We start from the raw sequence: 14,042 nt of genomic DNA, 5'->3' as shown, positions 1-14,042 counted from the left end.
ACACACACGGACTCACATCTAACAAACAAACAGCCCATATTGAAGCATTCATGATTATCCCTCATTCTTTGTAGCTGTCAGCACACTGTGACTAACAGGATGCTCTGTGAGAGTGACTGAAGTTAGCCGGACTCAGATGTGGGGGGGGGGCGGGGTGGGGGGCATTGTTGCAGCACACAACTACCTTGCGTCTCAGGAGGACGGCGGCTGCAGAATTCGTGCGGGGCTGCGGTTACGTGCGGTGTGATGCAACACTTTGGAAGCCCTCTTTTCCCACAGAGTGCCGAGGGGTTAAAGCCCAAGTGCTTGGGAAAAGATCAAGCGTCCATGAGTATTCGCTTCACATCAGCTCTTTGTTCGGAACACGCTGCATGCTTTGTCGTTGAAAATCACCATCACTGACGTAGGTGGAGGTTTTGTTCCGCCTTAACTTCTTGATAAAAAATGCTTCTAATTTCATATGTTGACATAAGACAATAGAGACGTTTGTTATCTGCAGGCTTTTTTATTTTGCTCTGTGTGGGCAGAAACAAACCGCATTGATTGCGACATCTTGGGCACCCGAAACAGGATGTACCAAACATAGTTTATCCATGACATGAAAGGAAGAAGGAAGACAGAGAGACGAAAATAGTTGAGGGGGGTGGTGAGGTAGCTGGACTGAGAACGGGTGGAAAAGGGAGTAGAATGGTGAGAAACCCTTTCCTGTTTTTGTCCTTCTTGATTGGAGTCATGGAGGATGAAAGAAGGGTCACTCAAACTTGAGAAATCCGAGTTTGAAAAAACAATGAAAATAACAGCGTTTTTGTGACTCCTTTGTCAATGAAAAGGGGGCGCCAAATGAAACTTCATCTTCACAGCCCCCTTCAGATAAAATATTTGGAGTGTACTTGTCAGCTGGCGATGCGAAGTGAAGCCCTTGCAGAAGGGAGCACATGGTTTTTATTAGCCATGGGTCCTTTAGTTCGGGTTTTACAGCTGCGAGTACAATACTTGAGAAATATGTGAGCTCATTTTGTCGTCAGATGCATTACATAGATCCCTAAGTCCTCCTGGTGGTTTTCGCTCAGACACACTCTGTGATCTCCCTGAAGGCTCTGCAGTCTTCGTGCCTTATATCAAGACTGCGAGACTTGTAAGAGGTGTAAATGAACAGCATGCCAGCTGATGTTGCTGTCAACACCGCCGAGACACTCCTGATGATCTAAGACGCACGGCGATAATAAATAACTTCAGCTGGGGTCCGGGGGCTTTGGCGTGTCTGATTGCCATATTTTGTGTTCGCACATGCGTTCAGGTGGTAAAAATACATTACATGTGGCTCTAAAAATGTGGCTGCGGTTTTGTAAACCAGCGGCAAGCATGTGCTCTGGGTAAACACTGGGTGGTCACCCTTAAATCTACAAGCCTAATTCAACCACAGGAACATCTGTTTGGTTGCAGACATCGGCCGATGCTTTTAGCCTCCATCAGATGATATTAAAATAAACACTCTTCAACTGCAAACATTCAGGTTGCGTGTCATTTCTCCAGCCCAACAGTGAGGCCGACAAAGCAGCTGTTCAGGGACCCGCGGCGGCGAGCGAGCTGCAGACTCATATATTATCTGCTAAATTGAAAGCTCTTAAGGCAACTCATGTATCAAGAATTAATTACAGCCACCTTGTGTTGTCAGGGCTACAAACATCTACACGATTGTGTTGATGGGATCCAAATTGATGAACAATGAGCGTGTATGTGCTGAGGAAAGGGAGCTGTCGATGCGGTAAAGTGAACTGATGATTCGGCTCAACTATAAGCTGGTCCCTGAGCTGGTGGAGAGAAGTCACATGACTAAAATATATATTGGTAGTTGGTTGTTCCTTACAGTCAGGAACAACTTCGGAGTGTCATGTGGTCCTAGAATGATATCGTGAAATTACATCGTGAAAGATGCATAACATAGACAAGCTATAGCTGTTTATACGGAGCTAGCTCTCTGACAAGCCGGATGAGTCACAGTCATCCATGACTCCCATTGATAATTATTTTTCTTTGAAACGCAACAGAAAGACTTTACCATCTCATTACTGCTTCTGCTGAATATTGTATTCAGACTTGAACTCCATCTTTCGATCTCTGTATCTGATAACACCAGAGGAAAAACCAATCAGGTGGTCATGCTGACTGCTCTCGAGTTATTGGTAGAAGCTCTGACTGAGTAGATTGCCTTGGATATCTGACAGACTGCCTCCAAACTGATGGCAGAGGCCATGGCTTGTTTCTTACCCGACTGTTCCCCAACACCACTGAAGTGTTGGAATGCATGTGTCTCCCCAAAAAAACGTAGCAATAGCAGGCAGGAATTTGACAACGCACTCATTTAAATAGATGAAAAGGAAGAGTGACATGCATTAATTCCCCTGCTAAGCTGTGCTCTCGCACCACCACCACCATCAGCATTCCCTCTCCCCTCGACACCGAGTTCCCAAAATTGCCTCCCCACTCGTACACCAATCTGCTCGGCTCTCCACCTCGCCTCTCTCGCACTCTCTCAGTCTCTTGTGGGATGTGAAGGGGGCTCTTAGCCTGCTCTTTATTTGCATGTGCTGGAGAGGATGAGAGGCTGACGATTCCCTGACTTGCACCGCTAAGAGCCTCCTTTTGTGTTCATGTCTGTGCGTGCTACCTGAAGCGTGTGTCCGTACAATTAGATCTCAGGCAGAAGACGAGTAACTGCTTGTCCGTATCTGCCTTCATCAGTGACACAACTCTTAATCTTAGATTCTATCTTTCCACTCATTGAACGTGGCGGAGGGTCTTTATTAGTTGCAGTTTCACCATGTTTGTACTGTCATTTTTCTCTTCAGATCTTCCCCCTGAGGGGTCCGGTGGAAGGCGGCACCCATCTGACAGTGCAGGGCAGGAACCTGGGCCGCAGAGCAGAAGCTGTAAAAGTCTCCATTGGAGACGCACCGTGTACCATCCTGCCTGAAATGTACACCGTCTCCGTCGAGTAAGTGCTCCTCCAATATTGAACCTGTTTTCACTGTTTTAAAGGAGCAACAATTGTGTTGTGACTGTTGAAGGCGACTCTGCAGGCGGGTGGTCGGCTACATGACAGACAGGAGAAGAAGTAACTGGAAGAATTGTCGTGGTTAATTAACCGAAAAGGAATTTCGCTACATCTTAGTTCTGAAAGCTGTTTGACACCTGAGCTCCAAAGACAACAACAAAGAGACGCGAGAGCAGCGTGGATATTTGTTTATTTCTCTCTTCTGTTCATAAACTGGCGATTAGAAATCCTCGGGGGGTATTTTGGGATTAAAAATTAATATAATTTGATGCGATAATAGTATTGCTTCAATCAGAAAAATGATTCATTTCAATATTCAAAAAAGGACTGTCATGCAGGGATTTCAGTCAAAAGAATATTGGCTGTTTTTATGGTAAAAAATAATAAAAAATAGTTGTAATGATTCAATAAAAACAGAACAGCAACCAAGCAAGACCAAGGTTTCTAGCTATGCAGATGATATTAAAATAGACTTTGCATTTTACATATCAAAACCATCCGGTTATTTTAAAGATCAAAGCCACATATATTTTATCTAAATTTTACCACGACCTTTGTCACCCTCTCCTGCACCATCGTCATTGTTTGTCGCCTCTTTCATGTCTTGAAATTAGCATGTCTACGGTTGAGTTTTCATGTATTCATGAGGGCTATTTGCGCTAAAATTATTATGCAGCACACTTCTCATTTGAAATGACTCCATCGCCATTCCTCTGCTGCACAGGGACCATCACACTGTCACCATGGAGACAGCAAGACCCGGCTTTGACACCGGCAGAACAGTAACTTTACAATTACAAGTCCAACTTCCATCCCGGTATCTGTGATGTTCCAATGAATGGAACTATTTATCTGGTTGTGCTCCAGTGAAGCCGATCATTATTTAAAGACCAGCGCAGGGGTGACCTGCAGGTCTTACCTGTCACTCCCGCCGCCTGACGCATTCTTCTGCACCACACAGTCTGCAAAACAAGGAGTCATATTTCATCGGAGACGCCATCTAATCTCGCACGGCCGCTCCTCATTGGCTCCAGTCGCCGGTGTTTATAATAACAAAGCGCACCCTCCATTCAGAACACGGTGGGGAGAAATCATAACATGTCAGAGCGTTTGTCCGCGTCAGCGCATCAGAGCCGCTGTGTGTCTGTTTGATTTGATTAGATGTGATCCTATCGCGTCCTCTTACCTTAAAGCTTTCGCAGTCACCCTTTACAATGATAGAAATCTAATCCAGAGCAGTTCATCCGTTATTACGTCTAACCACGACTGACAAAATAAAGGAGCGAGCAGATCAGCACAATAAATCACTGCCTCACCCCGCCTCACCCCGCGCACCTGCACACGCCACCTCAGTGACAAGGGCCGGTGAGCTAGGTGTCAGCCGCCGTGCTCCGGGGTCAAAGTTCACATCTGCGTGCCATGAGGGGAAACTAGCAGCTTTAAAGACATGACTCTCGCTGCGTGTCAACAATTTTAATTCATAGCAGCGTCGGTCTCGGCACACCTCATTTACCGGAGTGCTCCTTTGGATAATCAGCTCAGGTTCTCTGGGCTGCCCTCGCGATCATATTCGCCTGAGCTCTGAGTGGCCTCCGCCCCGCGCAGTTAGCAGAAATTAGACGCGACACGCAGCCCAACGCTCTTGGTTGCTGATCTACATGAGGAAGTGATGGGTCTTCAAACCTCAAAAGTCAGCCATCCCAGCGGTGGGGCAGCGCTGGAATGTGGAGCGGGGGGTCGCTCTGCTTCTATTCTGGTCCTCCAGCCGCCATCGCTTTGCATTAGCGTCACATCCTCCGCTCACGTCCAGTGTATTGTTTAACTGCAACAGGCTGACTTCATCACAGCCTCCTGCTGATAGCTCTTTTCTTCCTCCTCATGAAATATTAGTCTTTTTTTTGGGGGGTCCGGAATAATCCCCGCTGCTGAAAAGCAATCTATGAAAGACGCCTTTCAATAGTGTCTGGATCGAATTAAGCCCGAAGCAGCCAGACAGGTTCAGGCTGATTCAAGCCCCAATTTATCTTATGTCACCTTTGTCATGTTTCATTTCCTTTGTCCTTTATTCTCAAAATCAGATCTTTGGAAATGATGCTGCAGCTCGCAGGTGCGTGTTCTCCTTTGTTGGCATGTGACTGACAGGATTCTAATTAAAGTGTAATGACATACTTTACCTGACGCTCCTGAGCTTAATGAGCAGAAATGCAGGCCGCAGCAACAGATGGCTTGTTGTGGAACATAATAATCTTTTCATTTTAATTGGGGGCTTTTAAACGTTACACTGCCTTTGCGCTCGAATTCACATGGAAGCCGGTTTGGTTTGGATGGATTTTGACTTCTGAAAACACAGCTGCTCTTTCGCCTGGACGTTTTCACCCGCCCAGACTTACTTCGCAGCGACTCTTTCCAGGTCCTCCTACACCAAGCCCCCCCCAACACAATTCCTCTGCCAGTCATCAGATCGCTCGCTGAGCGTTAGAACGGCGATATCACCAGGCAGCTGACTAAATAAACCGCCAGAGCCGAGCTGGGAGGGGAGCTCGCCGGGCTATAAAGGTTGTGTTTCGCCCCCGTCCATGTATCCCGGCGAGATCCCCTGAACAGTGGAGTTGTGTTCCTCTGCACACCGGCGTGTCATTAATATGAGACGTCCCTGCAGAGTGGAGTGCCGATGACACAAGGTTTAATCACAGCCTGGAGGGAGCAGAACAAGCCCGCGCTGCTCCTTAATCTCCGCTGTGGTTAGACCCATGTGGTCCCAACTGCGGTGAACTTTACATCCTTTAGAATCTGATATCTGACAGCTTATTGGATTTCGTGTATAAAAGCAATATGGCTGATGAATTAGCTCGCCATTGTCCGAATGAAATTACGCCCCTTTGTTTAGCAGCGTCGAGCTTCCTCCTGTTCCGAGCTTCATGGAAAATAAATGGAGAACCCCATCTTTTGTTTTTGAACCCCACAGACTGGTGTGTGTCACGGCGAAGGTCCCACATGACCAGACGGACATCGTCCAAGTGGAGGTGGAGCAGAGTGGGACCGGCTCCTCGAAGGAAAGCTTCTCATATCTGGTGGGTCTCCCCCTCATCAGTTGTCCTCCCGCTGATCCGTCTGTCTCCCACTCCACATTCCTCCTCTTCTGTTCTCGCTCCCCACTGGGACGGCCTTGTGGAAGTGAGTGCTAGCAGATGCGTTTTATGGTTGTACGGAATGCATGTGTGTGGGAATCTTCAGACCTTTATCTCAGCCGGTAAACACCATTGTCGTCCGGCGCTGGCTGCCAGCAAAAACAAACACGACGCCCGGTGGAAAGTCCTGTTGCTCTGGTCAAAGAAAGTTGGCCAGCAGTGTGTTAATTGACCTCGACCCCCGGTTTCCCATTTAGAACGGCTCGGCCAATCAAAATACACATCCATGAACGGTGTTTACTTTTGTTTATAGACAAAGTCTTTTCTGTAATCCAAGAGTCATTCCTCCGAGAAATCATCCCAATCCTGAAGCTTGGCTTGAAACATTAGCATGAACTGAATCCAGAACAACAAATACTTCCTGGCGCCGGTTTCAGAACTGGACTTTTTGATTCCTTGCGCGAGTGTGGGACACTCGCGTGGGGGGCTGGGGAGGGGAGTGGTTGTGGAGACAGGATGTGCGTCTCTGCTGCATCTCCTTCCTCAAACCTTGAGACGGAAACATCTGCCTCCTTACACCCGCCGCGACCCACAGTTGTACAATGGGTCTGTGCATATTGGGGAAGTGAATCCTGTCAGTGGTGATGGGAGGCTTCCGCCGTGGGCATGTGGGTGATGAAACGCTGATATCTCTGTGCTTGTTGATTGATCTGCAGCCTGAAGACTCACACAGTTTTATGTAGATGCTTTGAAAGTGCCTTCACCTCGCTGCTTTAGTCAGCAGCTGTCAAAGCGCCTGAGCTCACCCATGTCAATATATCTGGCTGTTGTGAAGGTGCCTGGAGTGAAAAGCTCTTTACACTGGTCATTTTTTGCAGGTACCGAAGCTGCTGTCCCTGGAGCCCAGCAAGGGTTCTCATGCTGGAGGAACAAGAGTCACTATCACCGGAGAACACCTGAGTATCGGTTCTCAGGTCAGCGTTTCGGTCAACCGATCGCTGGAATGCGTCATCACCCAGTGAGTTCCAGATTTTCAGTTTCCCTCTCTAGGTGAATGGCGTTTGACCCCTTTTTCGATCAGGCATAGCGATGAAGCCATCGAGTGCATGATGCCTCCGGCGATGCACACCAACATCGAGTCAGTGCCAGTTTGCGTGGAGTTTGAAAGCCTCCCCTGCCAGAGTGACGACCTCAGCACCACTTATGTTTACGAGAAGAATCCCACCATCAGCCGCATCCACCCACAAAAAAGTTACCTCAGGTGCTGCTTCCGTAACAGTCGTGTCTCTAGTGTCAGCACTTCAACAGATTTTGGTTTGTTCCAGTGGCGGGAGGACCATCACGGTGGAGGGTCAGGGCTTTGACCTGGTCCAGAGTGTCACCATGCAAGTGCTGGAAATCGATAAGATGGTGAGTCCTGCTGAATTTACACGTGTAAATCACGATGCTTATGTTCCTGTTTTGCCCTCACAGCAGCCCTGCTCAGTGCTCTCGCCCTCCACCATCACCTGTCTGTCACTGCCATCGACCCAGTCCCAGCCCACCACTGTGCAGTTCTTCCTGAACGGGCTCCTCTACACCGGAGACTCCCCGGCCTCAGCTGATGATGAGCTGGACGATGAGGAAGAGGAGACTCAGAAGGATCACTTCCAGTTGGAATACGTGGAGGATCCTCAGTTCTTCACTGCCAATAAGGAGAAGATGATCAAACATCACCCTGGGGAGCAGCTGACCCTCATCATCAATGTGAGTGAAGGGCTTGCTATATTGCAGTCGGTCACATAAAAAAAAAAAACTTTTGTTTTCACCCAGACAAAATGCAATTTTAAGACTGATATCCGATCACCACACGACTTCATCCCTGTGACGCCGCACCATCTCTTACAGAACATTGACTCATCGGGGTTTAATATAGCTGGAGCGGAGTCAAACACAAAGCCATTACAAACCCAAATCTCTCAGATTCAGAATCACAGATGATGTTTTCTGAAGGCTGTTTGGTTGGAAATGAAACGGTGCTGTTAAACCGTGTGCTCCCACCGGGGAGCGGCAGCCATGGCTCGGTTTGGCAGAGTAGCATCAAACCCTGTCCTCGAGAGTCGGAGGATCAAGTGGGGAAGTCAGTGGGTCGTCCCATGTTCCTGTGCTCCGGCTGATCTCAGCACCTGTCTTCATGAATTCGTCACCCTAAAGGGCTGCCAACTGTGATGCCGCACAACACACACAATGCACAGAGACAGCGTACTCGGAACATGGTGCCTCCTCCTGTTGTGCGTGTCAGGCTGAGGACACAGTAGGAATCGCTGCCTCGACATGTCTCCGCCACTTCCCTCTGTCCTCCTGTTTCCGGGTTTGAATTGTGCTCAACCTTAAGGGGAAGTCGGGTTAAAGAGAGCTAGAATCTACGATGAAAATGAATTTACCTAAGTATAATCTCAAAGGCAGGTGGCGAAAGCTTTCTTAGATATTAAATAAGGTTCATCCTCTTTCTAATGTGTTCACTTGTGGGAGGCTTTTCCTATCGCAGAGCAGGGAGGTGGAATCCTGCAGTAGAGACAGTGGACCGGCCCTGAGGATGTGTTCAGAGCAGCACTGGGGATAAACACGCTCTCTCTCTCTCTCTCTGTGTCGTGTCGAAGGGAAATTGCAATTTCATTCTTCATTACTGTAAGAGTTGTTTTCACCCCCAACCCTCTCCGTAATCACAATATTGTACTGTTGGGAGTTAATTGCGGAGATCATGGGATTTAAAACAGAGCGGCCTGATGGGATATGAGAGGAATGCGGTCAGATGATCGGTTGACGCTCAGAGCTAACTAGAGGAAGTTTTTAAATGTCAGCTAAAAATAAACGGATGAATAAATTCCTGGAGGAGTAACCAACTGGTGTCCACTCTTTAAGCTTCTGCTATGTTTATTTAGAATCCCACACAAACTTTTACAGCGCTGTTGAATGATATTTTAGCAGCAGATTTATGTCTCTAGTTCAAGTTTGCTGGGAAATTATAGCCTTCTTTTAAGCTCATTTGGGGTTAGAATTGGATCTGTTTGCTCTACACTCAGTTCCCGTGTAATCCCGAGCCAATCCCATGACATCATCCACAGGATTGTGCTTTGAAATTCAAGAGAAAAATCTCCTCAAATCCAAGTCTTGGTAATGTTGCGCTCACAAGCAAGTTGCATGTGTGATCGGACTTCAGTGAATCAATCCTTGACACATCCTTCAAGGTGTGACACATTGGTCTGTCCCTGGTGATGACATCATGGTGACAGTATGACATCAGCGGGGTTAAATTATTGAGACATTATGCAATGTTTTTGCCAAGACGAAGTGAATTAATCTTCGAGAGTAGAGTCAGTGGAGTGGCTCTTTAATTAAGGCGGAATTTATCGGAGGCAGACGTGTCCTGGATGAACACTGAGGTGGCAGGATGAAAATGGCCGACCGGCTCGGGCGGAAGCCCTGTGAAGGCTATTTTGGGCCAGACCGAACCCACGGAAGGTTTGTTTATAGAAGCCCATGTCAGCTGAGATGTTTGCTGGTTTAGGCTGAACTCTCACCCAAAGTGGATAAGTTTTCTGCCGGTTTCCTCTGTGTGACGGCTGAGCGACCCGCCTGTGCGTGTGTGTGAGAGTCATTATAGACGCATCGTTTTTCACGCCGCGTCTGACCAGCTGTGTTTCTGCGTTTCAGAAAGGACCAAACGGTCTGGAACTGACCCCGGATGAATACACCGTGATGATCGGCTCGCATCCATGCAACATCAGCTTCCACAACGATCAGTTATTCCACTGCACCATTAGCGGCCTGCTCAGCTCTAGTGATGGAGAAATGCCTGTCACCGTAAGTATGCAGATCTGTCCCACCGCTGAAATATAAAAGGCCCCATCCACCACACAAGTTCCGACATTTAGAGCTCTCTAAAATAGGTATAACCGACGTCCCTTTCTTTTATTTAAAGCTACGTTTGCAGGTCTATATTTAGATAATGAAAAACAGTCCTGAAACATCTGGAAGAATCTTTAAGCTCAGTGCCGACCGGAGCTTCTTCCTGGAAGGATTGTTAGTTCTCTTTGCTGCACTGTTGTGACAGGAGAATGAGTTTTAGCTGAAGATCTAGTGCAGGGGTTGTTAACATTTTTGATTTCAGGGCCACCTCTTTGAGAACAACCATTCAAGTAATAGAACTGATTCATTACTCTGGAATTTATTTGTGTTCATTAACCATACTTAAGCTACTAACATGTAAACGAACCAAAACCGACCAGCAGCAGAACGAAGTGCAAGTCATATTGATCAAATAAAAAAAATACATTTGATACAAACTGTTGAGAAAAATGGAAAAACTGTATGTCATGAATAAAATTCAAAATAAAATAAATATACAGTATATATTTTTTAATTAATTAACTAATTTTGTTTTTTTCTAAATAAAGTCTAAAGAAAATATAAGTCAAGTCTAAATTAAAGTATCGCCATAAACTTTTCTAAATAATTCTAAACTGCTTCAACAAGTAAAGCACCCATGAACAATTTTTACTATTGGGGGAACCATCACTTTCTTGATCATTTTCCTTTTTAAGAACTTCACCATAGCAGGTAACTATCATAAATTTGCAGTTGTCAAGTTTATTCAATGATACACTACTGCCGCCAGATATGGCAAATGCATTAAAGTAGAGTGTCTCGCAGCCCTCACGGCCCAGAGGTGTAAAACAAAAACAACTTTTAGCGTCCCTTTAGAAGATGCTCGCAGCCCAACCATGAGCTCCACTTCACTCCACTCTGACTCAAGATTTCTATTGGATCCCTTCATCAGAAGTGGCGATGATCAAACCCAAATAAAGCAGTATATAACCCACAAGGTCGCATGAGTTAAAGTGAGAAATCCTGGCTTCTGCTATTATTATTCCGGCCTTCATGAATGGCTCTTTCGTAATGATTCCGTTGCTGCGCTGTCACTTTGTACCGTCATGTCAAACAAGACACATTTACCTTTCCCACGTTATCTCTCTAATCCTTCACCGCCGCATCTGTCATGACTGACAGTATCGGCAGGCAGATCTCACCCGCTTTATTCACTCATTATCTGGCCACTCTGCTTGTTTTGTCTCTCCCTCCCATCACAATTAAAGCTCCTTCATCAAGATGTGGCGCAGCCTTTTTGCCGTCCCGATAAAACAAGACACCAAGTTTCCTCTTCCCACGGTTTCCATCTGTTGTTTTCCATTTCGGTCTTTTCTGATCGAGCCTTTCTTTGAAAGGGGCGTCATCTATATTTAAAATCTCTTTGGCTTGAAAATACACTTTTCGTTGGGTTCTCTTTGCCCCCCGCTCCGTCTTGCAGGAGAATAAACACAGGCTATTAAGCGTAGACGTTAAGTCAGGCCAGGGGTCAAAAGAAATGTCATAACACTAATGGGTGGGCTGCCTGCCCGCTCTTGAGCAAGCAGGATGATTTGTGTTCATGTTCGACAGGAGCATAAATAACACCCGCTCATATATTTGCCTTTGTCTCGCTGCATTTGAATAAATACATATTTGGCTGATAGCTTTTCGAGTTACTTTGGGCGGCGGATCTATTTTTACATGCTTGGCTCTGGAAAGAAGCTGAAATTGATGTTTGGAATGATTGTTTTTGTAGCCTTGGCGAGACAGGAACACGGAACAATCGCAGTTTCCCCTCCATTGGATGTCTCCAGAAGAACTCTGGTCTGTTGAAGGGACGCTTCGTGAGGCCACTTGAGAGTTAAAGCAGTGTTAGTCGGATTTGGGCTGAGGATTGGAAGCGTTTTATCTCCTCGCGTGAAGAATGTGTGGGGAGAAGAGCGGCTGTTAGGAGGGGCCACGGAGACCCTGCTGACTAATCAGAAGCCAGGAGTCCTTTTCTTGTCACATCTGGGTTAGTCTGAAGCGAACTCCGTGAGCAGCCATTTTTCAAAATCTGCAGCGTCTATTTTTCCTCCTGCGTGTTTGCACATGTGTCCCGATAATTGATGCCCATGCGCGGCAGCCTCACACGTCTGTGTACCACATTAATAATTGCCCGTGTACGTCGTGTGTATTTTTGGATTTCATCACAACAAATGCAGTCAGCACTTCTGATTCAAGGCGATTTTGTCAGTCAGCAGATATCTCCTCGCGGCGGGGCGACCAGCTGGTGTTTGTTCAGGCTCCTCACGCTGATGTTGAAGTCGCAGTACTAATCTATAAAACTAGCAGTCAAAAATACTTCTTTCCATTCCTCACTCGCGACATAAAATCTCTAAACACACTGTTACAGCGGCGTTACAACGTCCTCTCTCTCAGCCCAAATGCCTGGACTATTCTGAGCCAGTGTCCAATTCATTTATGCAGATGAAGCGGCTGTTTAAGAATTCCGCTCTATTCCTGCCGCGCTGATTCTCAGTTCAGTCTCGCATCCCATTGTCGGCTCACCTGCTAACAAGACCCCAAGACACCAGAACTACTTCTTCAGGCTTGGAGATCATTTTCATGATCACATGTGCAGATCAAAACAGCTCATTTGGAATCCAGATATTGTCTCACAAAAGCCGTCCCCTTTCCTTACGCATGCTTTGACTGAATATTTTTGGCTGCCTAAAATAAAAAAATAAAAAAGTTGTTATTTAGAAAACCAGTGTTTGTGTCACTTCAGGACAGATGCTGAACTTCATCCCCCTTCATTTCCTTTTCCTCCGACTTCTCTAATCCTCTTTACTGCTGCCTAAATCTTGAGACAACTTTCTGCTTACCAGAAAGTTCTCTGACCCAATAGCGGCGCCTTTAAAGGCCCACATGGTGAAGCCCATCGACACAAAGCACTTCAAGATATTGTTTTTGATAACCAAAAAAACATCTGGCGAGGTTTGGAGAAAGTCAGAACTGCTCAACCGCAACATCTATTTTAGGTTTGCGAACCTTTGAAAACATTTCATACTCATGATTTATGGCTTTTACAGGAACATATCTTATTTCCCATAAAGAGCTGTTTCATGGTGGCTCTTGTTTCAAACGCGACAGCAGCCTTATTTATTCTCATGGAGCCATGTTTATTTCCCATCATCACTATTAAGTCGAATGTTGAAGCCACACTGCTGCTGGAACAAAGAAGCAGCTTCGTGTTCAAACACTTTCACTGCTCTGTTAAACAAAAAACACCCCCTAAATGACTTCCCCTTAAAGTCTATTTAATAAAACAGCAAATAAAGTTTGCTATTCACAATGATTATTTAATTCCAATGGTGTTCTGACTTTGCTTGCTGTTGCATTTGCCATTTTATTTTTGGTGTCAAACTTTTGGGAATTTAAATCATTCTTCTCTCATTACAGCGTCACATTTTGTAACCTATTTGCAACCCTCCTCCTGTGTATTCTGTCATCCATTGCTCCAGCAGGTGGTCCTCATAGGGGACACCCTGGACAGGGACACACACAAACAGACACATTTTAGAGACAATAGATGGTGTGTTAGATTACTGTTTTAACATCTCTCCTTGTGAATTTTATCATACTTTACCACATTAAATTTCATGCAACATGTTTTTTTGTACAGACAATACAACCAGAAGTATCACTGAAGTGATTTGTGCTGCTAAAATGTAATGTGTTTTATGGCTGTAATTTTCTCCTCCAGGTCCAAGTGGGGAATTTCCGTCACACCATCGCCAAAGTGCATCTCGGTGGCAGCGAGCTGGCCATTGTGGTGTCCATTGTGGTGTGCTGTGTCCTCCTGCTGCTGTGCACTGTGGGTGAGTTGTGTATGCATTTCCTTCAGCCGATGATGGATGTCGGCAACAGGGATGGATGCTCCAGATGTGGAGCAGATAAAACGAATGTGGGGTTTATAGTTTCACTTG

The 14,042-nt window shown here is 46.1% G+C and overlaps 1 protein-coding gene across 1 annotated transcript in view; it reads left to right on the top strand.

Annotated features, from left to right (window-relative positions):
* Nucleotides 1–14,042, top strand: part of plxnd1 (plexin D1) — a 53,706-nt gene that overhangs the window by 25,453 nt on the left and 14,211 nt on the right. The window contains exons 13-20 of the mRNA XM_053849120.1: nt 2,850–2,995; nt 6,021–6,126; nt 7,062–7,201; nt 7,265–7,444; nt 7,509–7,593; nt 7,657–7,929; nt 9,877–10,026; nt 13,820–13,934. Of these exons, the coding sequence (XP_053705095.1) occupies nt 2,850–2,995; nt 6,021–6,126; nt 7,062–7,201; nt 7,265–7,444; nt 7,509–7,593; nt 7,657–7,929; nt 9,877–10,026; nt 13,820–13,934 (1,195 nt within the window). The remainder of the gene's footprint in view (nt 1–2,849; nt 2,996–6,020; nt 6,127–7,061; nt 7,202–7,264; nt 7,445–7,508; nt 7,594–7,656; nt 7,930–9,876; nt 10,027–13,819; nt 13,935–14,042) is intronic.

The sequence above is a fragment of the Synchiropus splendidus genome, chromosome 18 (genome assembly GCF_027744825.2).
Source record: "Synchiropus splendidus isolate RoL2022-P1 chromosome 18, RoL_Sspl_1.0, whole genome shotgun sequence".
NCBI classification, from domain to species: Eukaryota; Metazoa; Chordata; class Actinopteri; order Syngnathiformes; family Callionymidae; genus Synchiropus; species Synchiropus splendidus.
The sequence above is the reverse complement of the archived record's forward strand: the minus strand, read 5'-3'. Positions and strand labels throughout refer to the sequence as shown.